Below are 24679 nucleotides of genomic sequence, written 5' to 3'. Positions count from 1 at the left end.
CTCGGCTGACACTTGGGTGCAATGCTGAGACAGCGCTACATTGTCAGAGGTGCCGTGCTTCAGATGAGACCCTAAACCAAGGTCCCGGCGGACAGTTTCAGTGGGTGGCAATGTTTGAAAAGAGTTGTTCCTGGTGTCATGACCAACAATCCCCCCGGTTATGCCTTCTGGCTGCTGCGATCACTTACAATACACACAGGATACACAGGATAAACAGCAGAATTTTCAGTCGATAATTATCCATTGGTTTCTGATATGAACACCCCCTGACTTTTAACACAATGTTTGGGCCTGAAGATTTCCATTGTCCCATTCACAGAGAATTACATTTTGTGCAACTAAAAACATAAGGTTATTCAATTGGTATCCTGTGAATCAACATTCAGACTCTGTCTTCAGACTCGATAAAACGCATTGTTTTCTCTTGCTGAATGGGTATTCAAGAAGGGGGCTGAACAATTCTGACAAGACGCATCAGACCAAACTTTTGGGCTGAAATCAGTTTTTGTTTCAAAAGTACCCACAAACAGTCCATAACGATTGACTGTAGTTCCGCTGTTTTCTAACTGTTTCAGTGTTATAATTATCAAATCTGTCATGAAACATCATATCTTTCACTCCAACTTTATAAAATAAAAACTTTAATTTTCTTGCAATTCTTGATTGAGAGAGTACAATGGATAAGGTCATGTTCCTTTATAATTTTCAATGAGATGAAATGGTGTGTGAAAAAGGGAGAACGCGTGCGTTAGCTCCATTTCTAATCATTTCACAGTCTTATTAATTAAGAAGCCTTCATGTGAAAAATGGACAATATCCCTTATTGTCTTTTTAATGAATCTACTTTTTCTGGCCAATTTTCTCTACTAATTTACTTCTCTCCTCTCCTGACTGAGTTTGCATTTTTTTTCCTTCTACTTGAATACAGATTTTTCTGCATCGGCCACCCACGTTGCTCAAGTTATCATTATTCGCGAGTGAGCTTCAGCCTTGAGTGTCAACAGACGATTTGACCACGAAAGGCATCAAAGTCAAAGCTTGACCATAGGAATCCACACTGACTCCATCAGAAATCACTGGATAGCTAATAGAAATGGGAACTCTGACTGTTTTTCCTCTTCCACACTCTAAAACCACGGCATCTCCACCTAAGAACAGATAACGCAGCACAGACCAGTCAAACCTACAACCCTTCTGGTGTCCATGACTCAGTTACTCAATGGACAAACATGATCCATCAGTGTTTATGGGATTCTATCTATTTAAGGCAGTTGCTACGCCTTTAACCTCTGGAACTCCCTCCTTCTGCCTCTCCACCTTGCTTTGTCTCTGCCTTTAAATCTAACGTAAAAACCTACCTAATTGACTGCATTTATGGTCACCTCCCCTCCCTCCATTGTGAAGTGCTTGAGACATTATCCCATTAAAGGAGCCAAATAAATGCAAGTTATGTTAAGGATCTCTGGATAAATTAAGATGCCTCAGTCAATGATGCCCCAAAGTGCAGCACTATGGAGTGCCAGTACCTGAGTACAGTCCCATGGCTCCCTAGTCTCCAGTCTCTGATCAGTCATCGGTGTAAGCCATACACATTAGAGTAAAATGAGGATATGCTGCCTATGGCGATGGCTGCACAACTCCGAGCAGTCAAATAACAGGAGCAGCCTGTCTGACTACAGAGCAAGTCTAACATCCTCTCTGGATGGGTATTGGCATGTGATGAATGGAGAGTACAGGGGGAATGAGAGAGAACTGAACGTGAAAAGTGAGCTTATTACCCCCATCCTCAGCCAGCTCCACTGGTTCCTCATACCCCATAGGATAGAGTTCAAAATCCTCTTCCTCATCTTCAAGGCCCTCCATGGCCTTGATCCGTCCTACCTGCTAACGCCATATCAACCTGTCCTGTTCCCTGCATTCCACATGCTCCACGTCCCCCGCCCAGACCGCCCCACCATCGGGGGTCAGGCCTTCAGCTTCTCTGCCCCCACCCTTTGGAACTCCATCCCACAGTCCCTTTGTCTCGCTCCCTCCCTTGCCTCCTTCAAAGCATGTCTCAAGACCCTCCTCTTCAACCGTGCATTTGGACACCCTCCTACCCCTTTGTCCCCCTGCCTTCCCCGCCACCCAGCTCGGGTCCAAATCCCTGACTGTCCAGCTCTTTGGGTCGTCCTCCCGATGTGAAAGGTGCTATACAAATGTAACTTGTTGTTGTTGTCACAGGATCAAATAATGTTTTGTTTTTTATTTTGACACCACTATTGTATAAGTGCTTTTATTAAAATATAACTGCAATTTTGGATGTTTTTCTCCCAGGCGCAATTATGGCAAAAATATTTGAGTTCCGAAAGGGCTGAGTCTGCTAAAAAGCTGGGCTTGAGTTCAATCTTCTGTATGAATGCATCCCCTTGTAGATAATGATAATTATAGAATATACTTGAAGTACATTCTGTTCAAACAACTTAAAAAATTTGCTTAGAAAGACTCAATTCGCATTCTTATGCCTTGTGTGGGAGCCACTGTGATTACAGAATAACGGCCTGCGTTAAATAAAGACCGAGTGTTATAATGGATCCAATTCAGCCCAGCATTGCCTCATTCACGAGATTCCTGCACAAAAGATCCATCGGTTTCTGTTAGTAAGTCAGCAGAAATAATTGCGCATCCAAAGTTTGTTTTGTACTCTGATGTGCCTTTCTCCCGTCTTCTATCGGGTATTTTTTTTTCTAGCTCGTCTTGAAATTGATTTCTCTTTTTCTTTTCATTGTACTATCTGGGGTTCAGGCCAATGAATACATTTGAGCTGTTCTGACTGTCTCATATTTGCATAATGCTCTCAGCTGTGGTGCCTTGGGCTATTTTCTTATTCTCTGCTAAAATCCTCAGAACTTAGTCAAAGTTCTGAAAACTTTACATTTAATTTACGTTGCTAACCACAAAGCATTATGGAAATCGAATTGCAACACAGCAGCCTTTGTTCTCTTGCCAGCTGGAGGGAATGCTTTTCACTTTAGCTCCTCTTTCAGCATTCTCGGGTCTCTATGATTCCTGTGAGGGGTAAATTCTATATTCAGGAGTGCATTGTTAAGTACTATTTCCTTGGGTTAAAGACTATCTCTGCTGATATTAAATTGACCATTCATATATGCCATCCACAGACCTCCTCACTCCCTATTCCACCACCCAGTGCCTCAGTTCGACTGGCACTGGCCTCCTGCTCGTCCCTCACACCATCTGCCCCACTATCGGAGGTCGCGCTTTCAGCCACTACACCCCAAAACTCTGGAACACTCTCCCTCAAACCCTCTGCCTTGGCCCCTGCCTCCCCTCTTTCAAGTCCCACCTGAAAATTTTCCTCTTCAACTGTGCTTACGGCCACCTGTCCCCTCCCCACAGCTCGGAGTCAGCCTCTGCCACTGTTAAGCTCTCTGAGATGCTACCCTGCGTGGAGGGCACTATATAAGTGCAAGTTGTTGTTGTTGTTGTTGTTGTTGTTATTGTTATCCACAACACCCACAGCATCTGGTCTGTGCTGAGTTATCTGATTTCAGGCAGGAGAGCTGTGGGATGTCACAATCGGCTTTAGTGCATTTGATTTTGGAGGGCAAGAAACAACAGCCAGGGTTCCCTTCCTTGGCAGCTATCCAGTGACTCCTCTGATGTCACCATCTTACATCCTAACCATAGCACACTTATCATATCAACTTGACAAGCAAGCATCAAACCTACACAGTAAATCGTGTTGGATTGCCAAAATCACAATAGTAATAATCGTCCCTGCATTTGATAAAGCGCCTTATCATGTCTTTGAGACATCTCAAAGCCCTTTACAGAATATACTGTAAAGTGAATTAACTATATATTTTGGGGAAGAAATGTGGCAGCCAATTGCACACAGCAGTGTCTCACAGATTGAGTGACCAATTTTTTTTNAATGGAATTATTACCCACAGAAATGCGATCTGCCAGTTGACTAACAACTGGGTTCCTGCTTACTGTTGGTAAACAGAGGCGTGTGGAGTAAGGAAACTTGCCCAACATTTCACCCTGCTGGGAATCGAACCCAAGTTTCTCGCTTACGAGGAGAGGGCTCTAATCTCTGAGCTGCAGGACTCCATTCCAATGCAACATAAATACAGACCATGCAAATCAGGTTAGTATCCACTGAGGAAATTTCCAATCCAGCAGCGCATTGGAATGTTAATACAAAACCTGACCAGTTGATTAATGACACACACAAAATAAAACACACATCCTACGCTGGTTAGCAGAGCTCTGCACTTGTACAACTAAGTGCGCTCTCCTCAGCAACTCATGAATGTGATTTTGGAGTTGTATAAATGAATTAGAATGTCAATCTGATCATTATGTTTTTCAAAATGTCAAGAGTGTTTTTACCAATATAATAACAACAAGGCAGGAATATCAAATAGCAGCGTTTTATGCATGTTTTCTTTCCTCCTCTCATGGTTCATAAAGTAACACAGACAACGCATGCCCTTCAGAACTTCGTCCGAGTGGCCATTCAGAAAGTAAAGTACAGGCCTCGCTATAGGAGAGCAATAGAAATGTAGGAGCAGCACCAGAAAAGATTATTTCGATTCATCTGATTAGCCACCAAAAATCTATACACTGTGTTTTACTGATGAACAATGAATCCAAGAGCTGAACCCACAAATGTACATCTACAAATTGAGTTATTTCTGACAAAGACAGTGAGAAAAGAGATAGACCTACCTATTGGAAGAAAACCTGGAAGTATAAGGTTCAAAGGTGTCATTATATTTGTTCATGTATGAAGATTCTGACTGACTGTAAACAGAAACAAATAAAGAGAAGACAGAATTGAATAAAGACAAGTGGAATAGAAGGAAGAGAATGAAATTCAAATCTGAGACCCCATTTGGATGGTGGTAAACTCTCTTCTCTTGTTTCACATAATGTTATGAGCCATTCAAGCCTGAACAGTTCCTGACTTTACAAACTCCACAGTGATGGGTGAGAGATGAGGTTAATTAACTCTTAGTGGAATTGCAAGTGTGGCTCCGTCCCACCACAGCAGAAAACCAACACTTGATCTAACTCCACTCACATTCGTTCAGCATATGAAGGGATGAGCAGTTAGTTCTCTGACCCACAATGTCTTCTGAGAGCTAATATATCTCAAAACCATTGCTGCAAAACTTTGGAAGATACAGCCTTTTGTGGAAGCAAATTGTCAGCACTTCTTTTCAAGAAAACTGGCTTGCAAATAACATTTAAATGTTTTCCAAATTCTGCAAAAATAAAAAAAAGCTTCTATAATAATAATAGTAATAATAGTCTTAAGACAGAGACCATGGGGATTTCAGGCCTCTGAAGACTACAGTAAGGCTAGAGTTTACGAAAGTGACAGGAAAAGTCAAGACTAGGTTAGCAAGAGGAGAAATGATGACAGACATTAAGTAGGTTAGTTCATGATCAGGTTAGAAAGATTAGAAATGTCATGTTTGGTGTAGTTGACTTATTACTCACTTTGAAGCCAGTCATACAGAAGGTGACTCCATCCACCAATGTTGAAAGTCTCAAAACAGGGACATGTTAAAGACATGCCAATTGAAATCAATAAGACCCCTCAGTCCACATTTAGAGGAATGGAAACGGTTGAAATAGAAAGACTGAACGAAATGACTAGCTGTCTTATGAGATACCTAAACTTGGAACTCTGATAATGAACTTATTTCGGACATTACAGTCAAATCAGAGGCACAATAACCCAACCAGACTTTCATAGCAATGACATGATGGTTTAAAAACACTGTGTGTAGTTTACATTGAGCACTGCACCAGGATAGAGTCTGAAAGTTACCCAATTAAAAATGCAACACTTTCTCAAATCAAGTGTTAACAACCATCACAAATCAAAACTTTTAGCACTGCCCTGGGGAGGTGGTCCTCATTTATTGATAATACTGCAGTAGTTTGTTCCTTTTATAACTGGCAGTTAAATCATTTACATTGGCTGGGATGAGGTTTCTAGAGAAAGCATTTAATGAGGCTGTTTTGGGTTGATGCTGTTTGTTGAAGTCTTGCCAAACAGGCTATGCCGAAATGTGAAAACTGCCAACTCTGCTTTGAAAAAAGGAGAAGTTTTGGTAGGTTAGCAGTTTAAGCACTCGGTTTAAGTTTGCTGTAGTTTTGAGTTCCCACAGGGGTAAACACTTGCAGTTACAAAATAAGCAGGTTTCATTGAAAATGATCATTTGTGTTTGGTTGCTATTTAATAATTCCATTGGACCCCTGTGACATTTGCATGAGTCTTGGATCAATTGAGCTATAATTCACTGGCCAGCTTTACTTGAACAGACATTAAGTAGGTTAGTTCATGATCAGGTTAGAAAGATTAGAAATGTCATGTTTGGTGTAGTTGACTTATTACTCACTTTGAAGCCAGTCATACAGAAGAAAAAACATTTGAAAAAACATTTAAAAACCATTTGAGTTTCATGTTGAACCATGATGTGCAAGCCATGGCAGAATTTTGGTCTGGACATAGCTATGACCATGAGGGAATCAGTAAAAAGTGACAAGCGACAGACCCCTCGGCTGATATTACTGTTAATTTACAGATGGTTAAACACCACACGTTGACCAATTTCCCTTTCCACAGAAGTGTTTCTACTTGATCTGAAATAACCTCATTTGGGGCAGGACGGAAATCTGCCCTTTCATCTCTGAGTTGACTGCAGACAATTGAGGAAAGTGGAATAATCTTTGTCATGCTCAACTGACAGGTTTTCTCTTAGTTGCCTGACTGCACTACATTAGGCAGGAATAACAAGAAACATTCAAAAATTACCATAGCTATTCTACAAGAGTAGTAAATAACTTACTACAAATGTAGGAATGAACCTATGTGACACATTATAAAGTAACCCAGTGACATTTTAGTACCGAATCATTACTTTTATCTCTCGCTTCTCTTCCTCTCATAATGCGGCTAATTTGTCTTGCCACATCTTTTACCATGATTAAGGTCAACTATCTCAGTGGAGGTAAGGGTTGGAAGCTTTGGATCTGGATGCTTCAGATTCACTGTAAACTCTGATCATTCCAATTCAGCCTCTACTTTTTTTTACACAAGGTTATGTCCATCTTTGAAGAAAATGGTGAGAATGAGTGGTGGGTGAGAGAGGTACCGAATTTGTTAGGGAAGAACCCTTTATCAACCCCAAATTCATAAGTTCCCTTCCGTCCCATTCCTTCCCATCTGTGGAAGATGAGGGTAAGCACTCAATGGCTATTAAATAGAATGGGGAGAAGTAAATTGAGGTGAGTATCACTAAAAATAGCAGTCGAGAAAAATAAAAATAGTCCTTTTGTTATAGGAAGGCAGCAAAGGTTAATAAAATTGCAAGAAATCTATTGAAAAACAGCACATTTCATAATAACTCTCCTTTAGAGAAGCAAACGTTAATGAATAAGGCGGCTCACACTGGCGCACAATCTACCTGTTTTCTCTCATCTCTGCTTCTTTTTCTTTGACCCTTGTAGGAGGTTCACTCAGATCATAAGAGAAGAGGTGGAAAGGCAAGTGGGGAACATATGGCAGCTTCTCAATGGTTGGAGACACAGCTGGGGTAGCGTTTGCTGATGAAAGTTGAGAACTGTTTGGAGATAGATGGGTAGCAACAGATGGTGATAGGAATGATGATGAAGGATGCTGGTAGTCACTAGGTGAACTGGGTGATTGAGATAGTGAGGAAGAACTGGTGGATGGATACGTGTAATGCTGGGAAGAAGGTCCTTTCTCTTCAGAAAGAGGGATAAAGTTTGCTATATATTTTGAGCTCTGGGAACTAATTTCTGCACGTTTGTTTGCTGTGTCTGGCTTCAACTCACTGGAGAGAAAAGGGAGGATAGGATAGGAGGATAAGAATAAGAGTATTAGGTGTGAAAATTCAAATAGCCAAAAATATTTAAACAATCTTTTCAAGATACAGGAGCATTATTGGCACTTAAAACATATAATTGTTTCATTTACCAGCTAATCAATTTCCAACTGAAGTTTGAAATGGTTAATGGATGCTCAATCTAACCCTCAGTTAGCATGTCCTCTCTACTACTTTCAAACTGGATTTGGTTCTCTTCAGTGATGGAATTAGTAGAACCATTGTCCAGAGCAATACATGAGTAAAGCACATGGAAAGCTTGCTACGGGTCTATCTACTTTCTATGTTAGTGTGGAAGGCTACAATGGTAGGAAATACTAAGTACCAAATTTGTTTGGGAAAGATGTTATCAAACATAGCTGCAATAAAGTGACCCAATCTAAGAAGGAAATGGTTATAATTTGTATAGATCTTGCATCTATATATTCAAGTGCTAAGTGTCATATAGAATGCAAATTTGGTTTCCTAATACCTTTTCTGGACCTGACAAGAGGGCTCTTCATCCCCCTCATCTTCGGTATTAGGTTCAGTGACTGGTTGCTCTTCCTCTGCTCCTTCTTCACAATCCTCGTCTCTGTTTGTTGCAGGAGTGAGTGCAGTAGAGGAGGAGAGGGAAAGAGAAAGTGATGCGAGAGACAAGTGAGAATGGAGGAAAGAGTAATGATAAGACATTCAGAAGGAAAGCTACACACACACATCTGTAGTCAAGTGACACTGCACCCCGATATGAACAAGGGCAATTCCTGACAGTGATGGAATTAGCAGCACCATTGTTCAGAGCAATGCCCCCACACAAGATTATACAAGGAAAGACCAAAGAGTTAGCTGTGGGGGTATAAACTGCTGGTAGCTGGGACAGCTGTATACTTTCTTACACATTACATGTGCAACCACTTTACTCCTTTATCAAATATACATTGAATAAGCAGAGAACATATTCCAAGGAGGTAAATTTAATTGAGGTGGGGAGCGGGGAGGTAAGACGGGAGTGGGGGGAATACGGGGTGGGGGTGGGGGTGGGTGAGGATCAGATGACATAATCTGCAAGAGAATAGCTTCCAGCTACTACCTGAACTCACCTCTGGATTCCACTCTTGAAATCTTTCCCTTCTATTTGTTATTCCTTGTATTATACTCTAGATGTTTTTGTTGAAGTCATTACCTTTGCTGCTCTGACTCTTTACACAGGCTTTACACAGGCTGCTGTAAGGTAAGGATGCTGTGGCTATGTCAGCAACTCGGGAGAGTTTGGATCTGTTAAACTTGCTGCCTGCCCCTTGTTGGTGGATAAAATCTCTCTCTTCTCAAAGATAACTGACAGAAGTTGAGGTCATTTATTTTTGATACCACATTGGCTGCTGGATACCTTTTTAAATAGAAAATTCCTTGCAGATTTCTGACAGCAGCCTGAAAGTCACTAAGTACACTTGTCAATGTAATTACTGCAGCTCGACAGAGAAATAATATCCAGTGCATTTTAAATAAGTATTTTTCTTCTCCAATTTCAATGCTTAAAATTCTCTTTTTCTCGCTGAGTGCATAACTGGAGACATAACTTAATCCAAAGTAAGAAATACTTTGGTCGAAACCTTCATGCACACCTTCAGCCAAAATGTCTGTGGGGAATGGACAGGGAATTCCACAAGAAAACTATTATTCTATCCCACAAGAATCCAATGCAGCTGGAAATGTAATATATGCAACGAGGGAAACATTGTGGAATACGGCAATAAACTTTCTGGAAAATAGTCCTGCAGTTAGAATCTCCTCAAATTACAGAATAATGTACTTCTGAAGAAAGCTTCTCCTGAATTGATAATCCCAGTCTACACAAGAACAAATGACAATACCACTGATAAATGTGAACAAAAGGCAAAGATTACTGTATTTGCACTGTCTCCCCCAAAACGGGATTATCTATTTCAATACATTGTTAACATGCGTCAGGAAATGAAAAGCTTGCCAAATAATTACCCTCTGTGGCTAATGCACGGCTTTTCTCTGCCTGGAAATTGCAAATGTAGCCTGTGCTTGTGGGTTGGGGATCCTTGGAGTCTTCAATCAGAAGGTTTATTTAGTGAGAAAAGGCTTATAACAGTGGTTTAATTGGGAACTTTTGAGCCACAATATCTCTCCTCTCTGAAACTTTCTTCTAGAATCCTTTCACTTCTCACTCTCTCCCTGTCTTAAAACCTTCCTAAAAATATAGCTCCTTGCCAGTGGTTATTATCTTCAAACACTTCATACTTAGCTCACTGATCTGCACTATCTATGGACTCCCCTGTGAGATGCCATCCTATGTGGAGGATGCCGTACAAAAGTTTATGAAAACGAAATTGTTTTCTGTAAGGTGGTTCACTTCGAGAGATTCACAAACTGGATTTGGTGTTTCTACAAGCTGTGCAACATGCAGTTTGCAAATCCCAAATCGAAAAAAAGATTCAGGCATAAAATCGTCAGTCACTTCTCATCTGGTCACCACTTTTGTTTAGGTTTTGCCAATCTAAGATTCACAATTCATAGGCTGCCATTTGCACAAACCAGAAATTGAATAAGGTGGGAGGGAACTAGAATAAGGAGCTCCAGTGGATGAGGTTATCTCAGAATAGGGTTGATGGCTGAGTGGCTAGTTGGAAATCTATCCTAGTGGATAAACTTGGGTGTCCATCTGGTCACTCGAGCAGATGAATATACAGTATATGTATTAAAAATTCCAGCTGTGATCAAATTTCAAATAAGCACTGAAGGTTCATGCATGTAATATATCATTTACATTCAATGTTATAATTATCCCATCGCTAAAAAGTGTGATCCAAACCTGTCTTTAGCTACTAAGTAATTTGGCAGAAAGCTGACAACTTTATCATAATGTTAATCCTTGCATTTCATGCAGTAGCTTACTATATTCCTGAAAGGTCTCAAAGCATTTCACAAAATATTACTGTTAAAGTGTAGTGCTACGTAGGTAAACGTGGCAGCCAACTTGCATGCAGCCATGACCCACAAACAACAACAACAACAAATTACATTTGCATAGCACCTTTCGCATCAGGAGGACATCCCAAGGAGTTGAACAGTCAAGAATTTGGACACGAGCTGGGGGTTGGGTTTGAAATGAATAACATAAACAGCTATGAAATGAATGATCGATTTTATCTGGAGATTGCTGGGCATGAGACCGGGAAAATCTACTTTCTCTTATTGAATATTGCCATGGGATTTTACTGTCCACCTGAAAAAGTAGACAGGATCTCACTTAAAGTATAACCCGAAGATCAGTTCCTCCAACAATGCAGTGCTTTCCCAGCATTACAGTGGAGTGCCAGCCTAAACTATAAATTTAACTTGAATCGCAATCTCTGATGCAGAGGTAAGGGTGCAACCAACTGAGCCAGCCTGACACTTGTGAACCAGCTGATAACCATGAGCCGGGCTGATACCTGTTAAACATAAGAACTCTAATACCAAGATCTACAGGCCAGCAAGTCCAGTGTTTGCTTAGGGCCTAAAAAGTTATGATTAATATTGCCGGTAGCGCTATTCCATTGCTTCCAGCAGTGTAAACTGAGCATGAAGCACATGGCTGGCAAATCCGTTCTGAATGCCTGCAGCACTTCTGACATGTGGCTAGATGGCAGCAACTGAGACAATTTATCACAATGGAACACATTCAACTTTCTCCACGGCCAATGAAACCTGATGCAACTTGCATTATTTTTGGTCACTGCCAAGGTCTCGGGGAGACGAGACATAATTAGAAGCATACCATCCAGAGCCCACTTATCATCCTCAGTGAAGGGTGACCAATTGACCTCTGTAATCCATGTTACACAAGAGGCAGCCGAGGAGGCAGCCAATCTGAAGTGGGATGGCCCACCAGCTGAGCCCAGGATAGACTCTTGCTGGCAATAAACGTTGTGGATCAGCAGACCACCGGTGCTATTTGTGGAAAAGTGACTCTCAGGAAATGGTATCTCCTGAACAGCCACAAAGAGACAGCAAGTCTTGCATCAGAACTGTCATCTCTTAAACAGTATGTCAGTATGTGGAGTTGGAATCCGAAGTGTTTCATAAAAAGGGATTTATTCATGATCCCCCAGCCTTGTGTTTGTGTGGTCTCTGGATCCGTTCAATCTCTGGAGCCCTTTCGTAACATTTTGAAAATAAACATTTGTTGGTTCTGTCTGAAGAGGCTGCAAACCCAACAACTGAACCCAAAAGTTTACTGATACGGCAGTAAATACCACGTCCCCCGCTAAACTGTCGCACATTTCTTTATCGTGGGAGTATATCCTGAAGTGAAAATGATCATACTGAATCCATTAAGAAACAGTATAATTTCAGTCAATAAATCATTTGGTTGCAGGTGTGACACCTTCCTCCCCTCCAACTCCGTTCATCAGCACAGTGTTTGGGCCTAAAGGTTTCAGTGGTCTCCTTGGTGTTTGTGAATCGAGAAAGCGATGTGTCAGCACTGCTTTGTGAGATATTGATTTAAGTCAATCAGCATCATGTGAAATGACAGTCAAATGTTGGCTCTGCGGTCAGGAAAATAAATGAGCCAGCTAAGAGAGAAGCTAAAGATATTGGATCCAACATCTCTACCAAAGATAGAGGAAAGGGTCACATCCAAAACCAGGCCATAATTATCAACTCAAATTCTAATGTTATGAAGCACTGAATGTTCCTCCCCAACTTTGTTAAAATCCCAAGTGTGTTTCTGGTTTATTTAAACTATTTGATAACATTTTAAATTGAGTTACGGCCACGGAGTGGGAGAACACAGTTATGCGAGCGTTAGTAGGAAGTGCTCCATGTGACATTTAACTCTACCAGGAACTTGAGGGAGCAGTTAGCGTGTCTGCTAGGGGATTTAGCATAGCGTCTCGGTTGTGGACTGCAAAGCTACCCAAAGGAGAACCAACCAACTTGTGAGGGTTGCTTCATAAATGTTTGTGTACGACTTTTATTCTCTCAGCTATAACTCAATGTTAGCAATATCATGGTAAGTTATGGCCAGCCTCTCAAGCGAAAATAAGAATCAGGTCTCACTGAACCCCATATGTTTTATTCATTTCACTTTTTATGAAAATGCATGTTGTGAAGAACATTAGGACTGAAAAGTGTGCGGTGCATCAGAAGGTTGAGAGCACTGCTTCACTGCCACCCACGAATGCAAAAATAGGATTTTTCTGTTTCCACAGTTTCCAATAGACTTTATGATAGAGGGAGCAGGGGGTCAGAAATGCACTATTCCTAGATATATTCCATGCCTTCATTAAAACTATGATATTAAAATGTGTTTTGAAATAATTTTAATCTAATTTTAATTTAATTTTAATTAAATTTTAATTTTAATAATAATTATTATAATAGTAATAAAATAATAATTCAAGGATACTGATTTAGGTAAGTTGCTATCCTGTAAAGTTCTATCAAAAGAAATCTGGTTCAAGGGCAGTGCATTGGGATCAAAAGATCTGTCAAGACCTAATAACTTGGTGGAAAAAGCTTGATGGGCTGAATGGTCTCCAACTGCTCCTGTTTTCCAATGTTCCTATGAAAGGTCACTCTTTGAGATCCCAACATTCAACCTAGAGAGTTTAAAAATGAAAGAACCATCAAGTGTTATATTTCTACCTCACAAGCACCATCTTTTTAGGCACAGTTGTTTATCAACAACATTGTTTTGCTGTTATTCCAAGCGCTCTGCATCTTGCCTTAAAACAAAGTAGCAATTTGGGCAGGATTATCTTACGAAGTTGATGCCTACAAATGATAAACATGGCAGCGGCACAGCTAGCCTCATACCCTGAGCTTCAGTAAAGGTATGATGCACAAGCCGGGAGTAAACCCCTGGTCAGTGAGTCAGTGATTAGAGAGCATCATGGAATCATAGAATTATACAGCACAGAAGGAGGCCATTTGGCCCACTGTGTCCGCAGCACATCAATTTTAATCATCAATACTCAATAATTAGCTTCAATTTCATTGCGAAAGCAAAATCCCTATCCGCTTTCCCCAAGAAGCTACTTCTCTGTTACAAGTAGACACTGTAATCTAAAGCACTAACCAGGAGCCACAGCCCACAACTGCATTACGAACAGGCAAAAACCAGACTGGATAAATAAAGAATTGGTGCTAACCATTAGATGAACATAATAATAATAATGTTTGCATTTGATATAGCGCCTTAACAATTCTTCGATATATCTCAAAGGGCTTCACACAATATTCTGTGAAGTGAATTAACTGTATATTTAGTGGGTGAAACACGGTAGCCAATTGCGCACAGCAGTGTTCCACAAACAGTCGTGAATTGAGTGACCAAATTATTATTATGTTGTAAAATTTCTTTTTTTGAAGAGATTATTATCTTTGGAAAAGCGATCCGCCAATCGATTAACAACCGGATTCCTACTTACTGCAAAGTAAACAGAGACGTGTGGAGTAAGGAAACTTGCCTAACGTTTCGCCCTGCCCGAAAATCTAACCTGGGTCCTCTCGCTTGCGAGGCGAGTGCTCTAACTAATACACGACAGGACTCCGCACAACAAACAAAGATGTGGGGTGGCGTAGGCTACAGGATTCCTTACTTTCCATGAACTTTAATAATAGCTTTAATAGTAATCCTTGCATTTGATATAGCACCTTTGCAGGTCCGCTAGACATCTCAAAGCGCTTCACAGAATACACTGTAAAGTGAATTGGCTGTATGTTTTGTGGGCAAAGCGGCAGCCACTTGCACACAGCTGTGTCCCACAAACAGTCGTGGATTAAGTAACCAAATTATTATTTTTTAAGGAATCATTACCCCTGGAAAAACGATCCGCCAATCGACTACAACCAGGTTCCTACTTACTGCTAGGTAAATATAGACGTGTGAAGTAAGGAAACTTGTCGAATATTTCACCCTGCTGGGAATTGAACCCAGGTTGCCTCGCATGCTTTAACCATTGAGCTACAGGACTCCACACTTTCTTTGTATGTATGGCACACTTTCCAGTATAATCAGTTGATATTTACAAGGGTTATTTTGAAAATATGTAATAATAATCCTTGCATTTGATATAGCGCTTTTCACATCTTCTAGATGTCTCAATGCGCTTCACAGAATATGCTGTAAAGTGAATTGACTGTATATTTGTGGGCAAAACACGGCAGCCAATTGCGCACAGCAGTGTCCCATAAACAGTCGTGGATTGAAGTGACCAATTTTATTATTGTCTTTTTTTTCTTGAGGGATTATTATCAGGTGTATGGAATAAGGAAACTTGCCCAAGGTTTCGCTTTGATGTACATTCCCTCCTACAAAAAAATCATACCAACAATTCTGTGGAGAGAAAAAAGCCAGTCAGATTTATCCGAGAAACATACGCCTGATCTGGCTGAGAAGTCATTTTTACACCTGACCGATATCAACACTAAAGATACTGCAGCTGTTTTCTTTATTTTTAAAGTAGATTATTTTAAGTGAAGTTGATTTACCATTGAGTCACAGCTGAGGAATGAGGGGAAACAAAATTACTGAAGTAGTGTTAATGAACCAAACAGAGGGAATTTCTGAAGTCGACTGAAAAGGATAGACTGAGATGGAGAAATGCAACTGGGGACTTGGAAATCCTCCACCTGTAACTAGCCTGCAGGAATATAATTCTCATTACATCATCATACAATTACTATTGGACTTTATTTCTGCAATTATCAGCTTTCAATTGAGGGCTTCTCTCGACCACTCTATGGAACTCTAGTGTGGAATTGGCTGAGTACAAGAGCACAAATAGCTTGTTTCTGGAAAGTTTTGCAAACTTCTTCATGAATTGCTCAATTGTAAGCCACCACGGTCAAGCCTCTATCAAGAGAACATATTGAACTTCCCTGATCAGCAACATCTGCATTACAACTGGTCATTACCATCGCAAGCACTAACCAAGGGCACACTTAAATCTCGAAGGGACACTATAATTTATTTATAACAAGTGGTTATCTCTATCCAGCGTGAAACTACAGCCTAACATCTGGATTATTGGTAGCCTCACAAACTACAGCCAATGTCTAAATATATACAGCATCTGGATTATCAGTGGTTTAACCAACAATTGGACTAAAATCTTGGAATTAATTTTTTCCAAATTAGAAAAGTCTGCACCAGTTCACAGACTCTATGCAAAATGTGGGAAAATGGGATTAGAATTCAGAGAGCTGCTGCTGTCAGTAAATTATAAAATGGTGGAGATGTCAGGATGGGCTGCATGGTCTTCTCCCAAACTCAGATGACAGGAGCCTCAAACAGGAGACAGTAATTTGAATCCCAGATTCAAGGAATAACTAATTTTGGACTCTCACAGTGAACTGCTGCAGTGTTGTCCAAGTGCTTTAAGAGTGGGAGAGTAAAACGTCCAGACAAGAATGGGACATCTTCCAAAAGGCTGGTCAAATCCACACTGTAATCACAAGGGGAACTGTAATCTGGTAGTTCATCCAAGTGGCTACACTCTATATGGGAGATCAGAGAGTGGGATCTATTTTAGCCTGATTTAGTAAATTACATGGTAAATAGCAAGAGAAACATTGTCTTTGTCAGTGATTATTGAACAATAAAATCCAGTGAGTGTTGTGAAATGAGGTGACAGTAAAGGGGGAAGGAAGGTAAATAACACTAATGTTGAGCACAATCCAGGCTTCGCACAAAATCTATCTATACACAATGGCTTCCACCAATCGTCACTGCAACTCTATCCCATGGGCAATCCAACTGCTACCTGGTAAGACTTATATGCATTGGGGATTGAATTTAGGATATCAGTGGTCTGTTTGGCTCATTCTCACACTGGGCACTACACATAACAATTGAACCAATGTGACAGCCTTATCCCAATAATCTAGTGTTTCTGCCATAATATTTCCTATTGAGATAAAAGTGAATTTTCTTAAATGTCCTCTATAAGAACAATGGTATCAGTACACAGAGCAAGCTTTCCTCTGTTGCACATCCTGCAAAATATGGAAAATCTGAATCTTTTATTAATTTTTGGTCTAACTGTGCCAGAAATCTCAGCTAATCTGAATGTACTTAGTCTGATCAGCCAGACCACAGAAAGCGTAGAAATATGCTTGGATTTCTTTTAAACTTGGACTTTTAACTGAAACCAAATTGTAATGTTCTCCTATTTCCTATTTAGCACTGGAAAAAAGAAATCACAATAGAGTCCGTGGGGATAAATTCTGTTTAATTTTCTGACAACTTAGCCAAAAGTATATTGCGGCGATTTTGCTACTGTTAGTAAAATGTACACATTAATAACAAAAAGAGGCACAGTGGAGTTTTAGTGGTAAGGACATTCAATCTGTTTGAAGCAGATGTTGCGATCTATCAAATAACAGCATTGCCCACAAACGATATACAGCCAGAGAACTTTAAAGTATATATCCTGTGAAGTGCTTTAAGACTACTGAATAGCATGATAAGGCACCATATCAAGTGCAAGGATTAATATTACTATTATAAATGGTACCTGGTGGCAAGTGACAATATCAGTATTTAAGGCATTTCTTTGGAATCCCCTCCTTCTGTCATGGCACCTACCACTCCCCCCACCCCCCCGCTAAACTTCTTTGCCCCGATTACTCCCCCTTTCCTCTCAACCACCATCTCCCAGGTGGTGAAGCCCACCACCTACTGCCTCGAACCCCTCCCCACCCAGTTGCTGGTCACCCAATTTCCCTCCTCTCCCCACTGCTGGCCAACGGTCGCTCTCCTCAGACTCTGTTCCACTCCCTCTTAAAACCACTGTCTTGACTCCCCTCCTCAAAAAAAATTACCCTTGACCTCTCCAACCTCACTAATTACCGACCCATGTCCAACCTGCCCTTTCTTGCCAAAGCTCTGGAATGCGTTGTCGCTAACCAGCTTTGCTATCACCTCTCCTTCCAATCCTTCCTCGAGCCCCTCCAATCTGGTTTCCGCCCTGTCCATAACACAGAAATGACAAACTACGCCCTCTCTCTCATTGCCTGCCTCCAACCGTACCTTACCCCAAACGCAGCCAAAACATTTGTCCATGAGTCAAGCGCTCTGGGGTGCTACCCTGCATGAGGGGCACTACGTAAATGCAAGTTGTTGTTGTTGAATCCAGGAAACCTATGATTTTACAAGAACAACAAATTGCATTTTTATTCCATCTTTCACGTCAGGAGGATGTTTCCACTACATATGAGAGTTACTGAACATGTAGGTGTTCAATCACATCCAGAACAAATAGTAAAAAATAAACATAATGCACTTGGTAAGCTTGGAGATCTGTTTATCGAATGCTTTGCAGAGTGTGTTCAAAGTTGAGTACCCTGGAACCATAGAAATGTACGACGTAGTAAAAGGCAATTTGGCTCATTTTCCATGTCAGTGAACAGGAAGTATCATAATAAATTTACCCCAAATTCAAATTCATTTGCTGCTCCTCTCATTTGCACTCATCGCATCACTCCAAAACAGCACTGAATTGATGGAGATGCCGCATCACATGTTAGAACTGCAGCTGTCACTCTATTATCTAAAGAGGTGAGCAATGAAAGATGTTCAGCACAAAATTCAGTGGCAAGGAGGTGCAGACTGTTGAGCTAAACCTCACTGGTCTTGGTATCCCTATCTTGTCAATCGTAGGAGGAAGCCACTCGGCCCATCAATCCTGCCCTGTCATTTAGTCATTCAAGACAGCTCTTTATCAGTCTAATACCATTTCCTCGCTTTATAGGAACTTTATGGACATGCCAGACGAGCAACAGGATTACTGATAGTAGGTTCTAAAGTGACCTCCACAGCAACGAGAAGCAAACACAGTGACCACCACCAAAATAGCTCCGCCAGATAGTCTCCCTCGCCCTCCCTTTCTCTCATTTGTCCTCCACACTTGAGAGAACAGAGGTCTGGAATTTCTGCTGGTTTTAGCTTGAAGACTATTATCTTAAAATGTAAGATAGTGCACAATTTTGGAAAAATTCTTAGCTTTCCGCATTTCTTTTTAACAACTGCAGTAAAATGTGTCTAAATTAAGACTGAATTTTGCAGAATACTGCACAATTGTAAATTGCAATTCAATACCCTTTAAGCTAAGATCTCAAGCACATTAGGGTTTCTGCTCTGTCTTAGTCCATGATAGTAATAATAATCCTTGCATTTGATATAGCGCCTGATCACGTCTTTAATACATTTCAAAGCTCTTCACAGAATATACTATAAAGTGAATTGACTATATATTTTGTGGGCGAAACGCGGCAGCCAATTGCGCACAGCAGTGACCCACAAACAGTTGTGGATTGAGTGATCAATTTATTATTAGTAGTAAGAGCAGAATTAAAATAAATTGTCCTTGCATTTGATTATGGCCTATTGATCTAACACTTCATGTAACTTTATGGAACTAACCCTGACCTTGTGACACATTATTTGTTCCTGTAAAGACAGCAGTTCCACTCACCTTTCCCACATGTGAATTTTAATGCCACGGGAGCTGCCACTTTTGTCTGTGACAGCCCAGGATGGTTGTGTCTCCAGACTGCTGAGAGTCAGAGAGTGAGCGATAAGCCTTCCATTGCTGCTGCAGCCAGGAGATGGTGAGTCAGTTGTCCCAACTTAGTGTGCCGCGTTTAGAAGAGTTCAGGGGAGAGAGCACGTGGCTCCTTCCTCAGCAGCATTGTAATAATAGTGACGTACGTATTGTAATAATAGTGACGTACTTCCACATGCTTGGTTCTCACAGCTAACTTAACAATACCAACCCTACCTCCCGCTCCCTTTTCATCCCCTTCACCTGTCCATTCCATCACTCTCCTGACATACAGGGCACAGGAGATAATAATAATTACATTTGATAAAGCTCCTTATCACCTCTTCTAGATGTCTCAAAGTGCTTCACACAATATACCGTAAAGTGAATTGACTGTATATTTTGTGGGCGAAACGCAGCAGCCAATTGCGCACAGCAGTGTCCCATAAACAGTTGTGGATTGAGTGCCCAATTTACTGTTATTATTTAAGGTTACACACTCTGATGTATTTGACCAAATTATTTTTTTTATTTTGAAGGAATTATTAACTTCAGAAAAGCGAGCTGACAATCGATTAACAACTGGGTTCCTACTTACTGCTAGGTAAACAGAGGCGTATGGAGTAAAAAAACTTGCCCAACGATTCGCCCTGCCGGCAATCAAACCCAGGTCCTCTCGCTTGCGAGGCGAGTGCTATAACCACTAAGCTACAGGACTCCCTATAAAGATGCTCAACATAGTTGAGTTGACTGCTGGTTAAAAACAAATGCTAACAATTCACAGCCATTCTGAACCTTTTGCTTCACGCACTACTGAGATCCCAAAACAAATCAAATTGTGTAAAAGTCATATTTACCACTGAAATGCCCCTATACGAGTCATGTTAAAGAGTTGTGCTCATAAAGCAGTAGGACATGATAAATAGTCCGCTTTACAAACCTTTTAACAAGTGACTAACTTGTTACAAATGTATGTTGCTCAACAAAACGGGTGACTTGCTATCAGCAAACGTGATCTACGCCCATGGTTTGTGTTGAACGGGGGCACTGAAAAGTGTGGAATGTGGAACATTTTGACGAAGGCTAATTGTTTTAAAGGGTATGTTTGCAGTTGATAATATATCTATAATACACTTTATGAATGATGTGCAAGATTATTTTCACTTCATGCAGGTCTTTAAACTGAAGAACAGCTTAAATGATGTAAGCAGGACCATTTGACGGTCTGTGAGAGCACAATTAAAATAAATAATCGTTGTATGAGATATAACACCTTTCACATCAGGTCATCTCAAAGAACTTGACAGGATTTACTATAAAGTCCAGTGGTTTGTATTTGTAGGCAAAATTGCCTGTAAATTTGGGTACAGCAATGTCCTGCGCACATGAAGTAAATGGCCAATTTTATTTGGGGGGAAGAATATTTTGCTTTGGTAAGCTGGGTATCTGATAGATGCATCGCCATGCTTAAGAGTATCCAAATCAGACTGAGAGTTCCATATATATGTGTATATATATATATATATACACGACCTAGGCATAGAAATTTCCCTGTGTCTGGAATCTGTACTCTTTCCCTGGAGTGATGCACCCTGCTTACTTAATTATGGAGGCACAGGATTGAAATTATAAAGCACTTCATGGCTGTGCGCAAATTATCTGCCACACTTCCTTACATATACAGTCACTACACTCTACAGCATATCCTGTTAAATGCTTGGAGATGCCCTCCCGACGTTAAAGGTGCTATGTCAAAGGTAAGGATTATTATTATATTATCGATTTGAGGAAACGTGATGTATCAAGCCACGTTTATACTGCAGGGGAGTGCTCCTGGAACCAACTCACCTAGGAGGTGTCAATACTGAGGCTCTAGTGGAATACGTGCTTGCTGAATTTTAGTTCATACTGCAGGCTTCTCACAAATTGCTGTCAAAGTATAAATAATTCATCCTTAAAGATGCACTAAAAATTCAGCATTAAATCCCATAGTGTGAGAAGATAATAATAATAATAATAATCCTTGCATTTGATATAGCGCTTTTCACGTCGGGAGGACGTCCCAAAGCGCTTCACAGAACACACTGTAAAGTGAATTGACTGTATATTTGTGGGCGAACGCGGCAGCCAATTGCGCACAGCAATGTCCCACAAACAGTCGTAGATTGAAAATGACCAATTTATTATTGTTTTTGGTTTTGGAGGGTTATTATTAGGCTCTGTGTGGAGTAAGGAAACTTGCCCAAGGTTTCGCCCTCTGCCTGGAATTGAACTCAGGTCTCTCGCTTGCAAAGCGAGTGCTCTAACCACTGAGCTACAGGACCGCTGGCAGTGCCCTTAATATATTTATGTGTTCTGTTAAACTAAGGGCTGTGGGAATTGGCCACTTTTGCCTTTTCTGAAGCTGTTTAAATCTCTTTGTCTCATTGTATTTGTTTTCCCAAACTGGACACGATTATCTAATTTTATAAAAGATATTGCAACAATGCAGCATTTTGCCAAAGAAAATTAAAACAATTTTTCATAAATGAAGCACGGAAAATAACAATGGGATGTGAAGACAAAGTAAAGGTTACAAAAGATTTCTTCCTATGGATTTTTAAAAAAAAGTTGCAGTGCCAATAAACAGTGTGCTAGAGAGAAAATTATTCAAACTGCTACATATTCTCAGCAACAACAAATTTAGCCATGATGTGGATCCCAACCTCCTCCTCTAGAGTCACTGGTATCAATGGAACAACAGGGACTATGGTTCAGTAAAGAAATATCGTATGAGCTCCCCTATGGCCTACAGAAACTTGTATAGCATTTTTCACATTGGAGATTGTCTCAGTATTTAACAGATACAATAGAGAACAGCAGGGAAAGGGGAGATTTAATGAACTTTACTAAATTTCACAGTCAAAGTCAGATGTTTTAAGAGGGGTTTGAAGGCAGGAAGAGAAAAGAACAAGGTGAAAAGATTTTGGAAAAAGTTCCAGAGGAAAAGGGCATTCTGGTTTAAAGTCCAGCTACTGATAGTAAATCGGGGTGAGAAGGAAGAAAAAGATCAGAATCTTAAAATGCTGGGTTACAGGCAAGAGAATAGGTCTGGAGAGATTGCATATACAAAGGGTGGCAACGTGTAGGAATCTGAAAGAAAATGATCTTAAGTTGAATTGGCTGTGTATGGTAGCCACTGGACTTTAGCAGGGAAGGGAGTAAGGGATGTGCGAAACCACATGCGGAAGAGAAAATGCAGCTACACAACTTTTAATAAGCTGGAGAATTTCGGGCCTCGAGCTAAGGGAAAGGAAAGTGTTAGAAAAGTCTATTGTCAAAATTGAAGATTTCAGCAGTAGAGAGTGAGGGTGAAGTAAGGGCGTAAATGGGACTCTGTTCTGAAGATGGAAAAAGATTGTTTTAGCAATAGACAATGTGGGGTTTAAAGGACAGTTGAGGGTCAACTAAAGAGTGACAAGATAAAACATTGGCTGATTAATTCTAAGGGAGTCAGAAATGTGAAGGTGCTAGTGAGAACCAAACAAGATAGCTTCTGTACCAGGACTTGATGTCTGACAGGCAATCAGGCAAAACAGCAGCATTCCTGTGTGGCATCAGCATATATGTGTGCAGATAATACCAAGGGGAAGCATATTGAATATGCATTGCTTGGGCCATACAGTCCTGCTGCTTGGTCTGTGCTGAATTTGTGAATCTCAGCCTGGACTTGGGCATCACAATTGCCTGCAGAGGACCTCGGGTGAAGAGGGAAAGCATAACTAGGGTATCTGAGATCCATGCGTTTGAACATAGAGTGAGGACAGAATCAGATTGCACAATGAAGATAACTGTGGTCAAATATCATGCCAACACTCACTGTCAAAGCTCACACATGAATGATGACCACTCAATTCAGGTACTGAAGGGGAACGCAAACCTATAGAATCATACCCCAGAAGAAAACATGAGGATTAAGATGGTTTCAGAAGAGGAAAAGGTGGGAGCAAATTGAGGGAGAAACATAGGTGGAGAAAAAGAAAAATAGAAACATCACATTGCAAGACTGGAACCTTAGAAACACTGAAAATAACATTTCCTTGAAATGACTGAGAAAGATCCAACACTGAAATTCCATTATAAGCTCATTGTAAATTTAACAAAGATTAAAATATCACCCTCCTCATTGTTGAAATGAACTATTGGGGAGTTAGTTTTCCCACACATACCTGAGGGTGAGACTAATGTAGGATCGTATCTTCAGATATGTATTGAAAACATAGTAAAACTCTGACACAATATCTTGGCTCTAGACAAATAAACTTCCAAAGTCTGTGCTGTCCATGCAATAATAAAGAGCTACGTCCCTGTGTCTGAGGAGCAAATTCTTGCTCTGTGTGTTGATATGATTGTGTTGCGGTCCGTGGCAATTTGTTTGTTGACAGATTTTTCACTATAATACTTTAATAGAGATTGCAAAGCTTTCCTTTTTAAGATTAATTTCCTCGTTGCCCTCCTCGTGCAAAACCTCCTGTTGCGCTGTTCCAGCCTCTGACCACCAGGTGGTGCAGGAGAGCAGACTGCTCAGCGGTTCTGCCTCTGATATTCTCGTCTTCGGTGGAAGTGCTCGAAATCCACTAAGGCTTCTCCATGACTGAGAAAGGGGACTCGGTGCTTCAAGGACATTTACGCCAATGACTGTGTGCTCCACCGTGCCTGTTAGACCAGTTAGGTACGACACAGGCTCTCATCCACTTTAACACATACCACCTCCCGATCTCAGTCACCAAAAGGTGACCCTAACTATGGAGAACAATTGTTTCAAACAAGAGGCTAAGAAGCAGAGACACACCCACCACACCCCAATGTCTTTATTGTAGTTACAAAATGCCAACGAATGTGGGCTAAGTATTGGCCTCAATCACGAAGAGGGATATGTGCTCAATAAATAGATCTAAAATATTTTTCCCACTACATAAAAGGAGAAAGTGAGGCACTGACTGAGACAAACCCATTAATAATGCTTAGAACAAATAAAATGTTACCTACGCTCTCTCCACCCTCTTCCCCCACCACCACCACACCTGCACCAGAGCAGCAATTTGACAGATTTATCAGGACAAAGAATTCTGGTCTGAAAATACCCGAGACTGAATAATCAAACAATCAATATCCCAAGCGCTTCCATTTACAGTAGAACGGACTATCCATACTTGTGTTACATGC

The 24679-nt window shown here is 40.7% G+C and overlaps 1 protein-coding gene across 1 annotated transcript in view; it reads right to left on the bottom strand.

Annotated features, from left to right (window-relative positions):
* Positions 1-24679, bottom strand: part of LOC103176312 (FH1/FH2 domain-containing protein 3) — a 353167-nt gene that overhangs the window by 86789 nt on the left and 241699 nt on the right. The window contains 3 exon segments of the mRNA XM_042332021.1: positions 4738-4812; positions 7491-7880; positions 8404-8505. Of these exon segments, the coding sequence (XP_042187955.1) occupies positions 4738-4812; positions 7491-7880; positions 8404-8505 (567 nt within the window).

The sequence above is a fragment of the Callorhinchus milii genome, unplaced genomic scaffold (assembly GCF_018977255.1).
Source record: "Callorhinchus milii isolate IMCB2004 unplaced genomic scaffold, IMCB_Cmil_1.0 Scaffold2, whole genome shotgun sequence".
Lineage (NCBI taxonomy): Eukaryota > Metazoa > Chordata > Chondrichthyes > Chimaeriformes > Callorhinchidae > Callorhinchus > Callorhinchus milii.
This window is presented reverse-complemented; position numbering and strand designations above follow the sequence as displayed.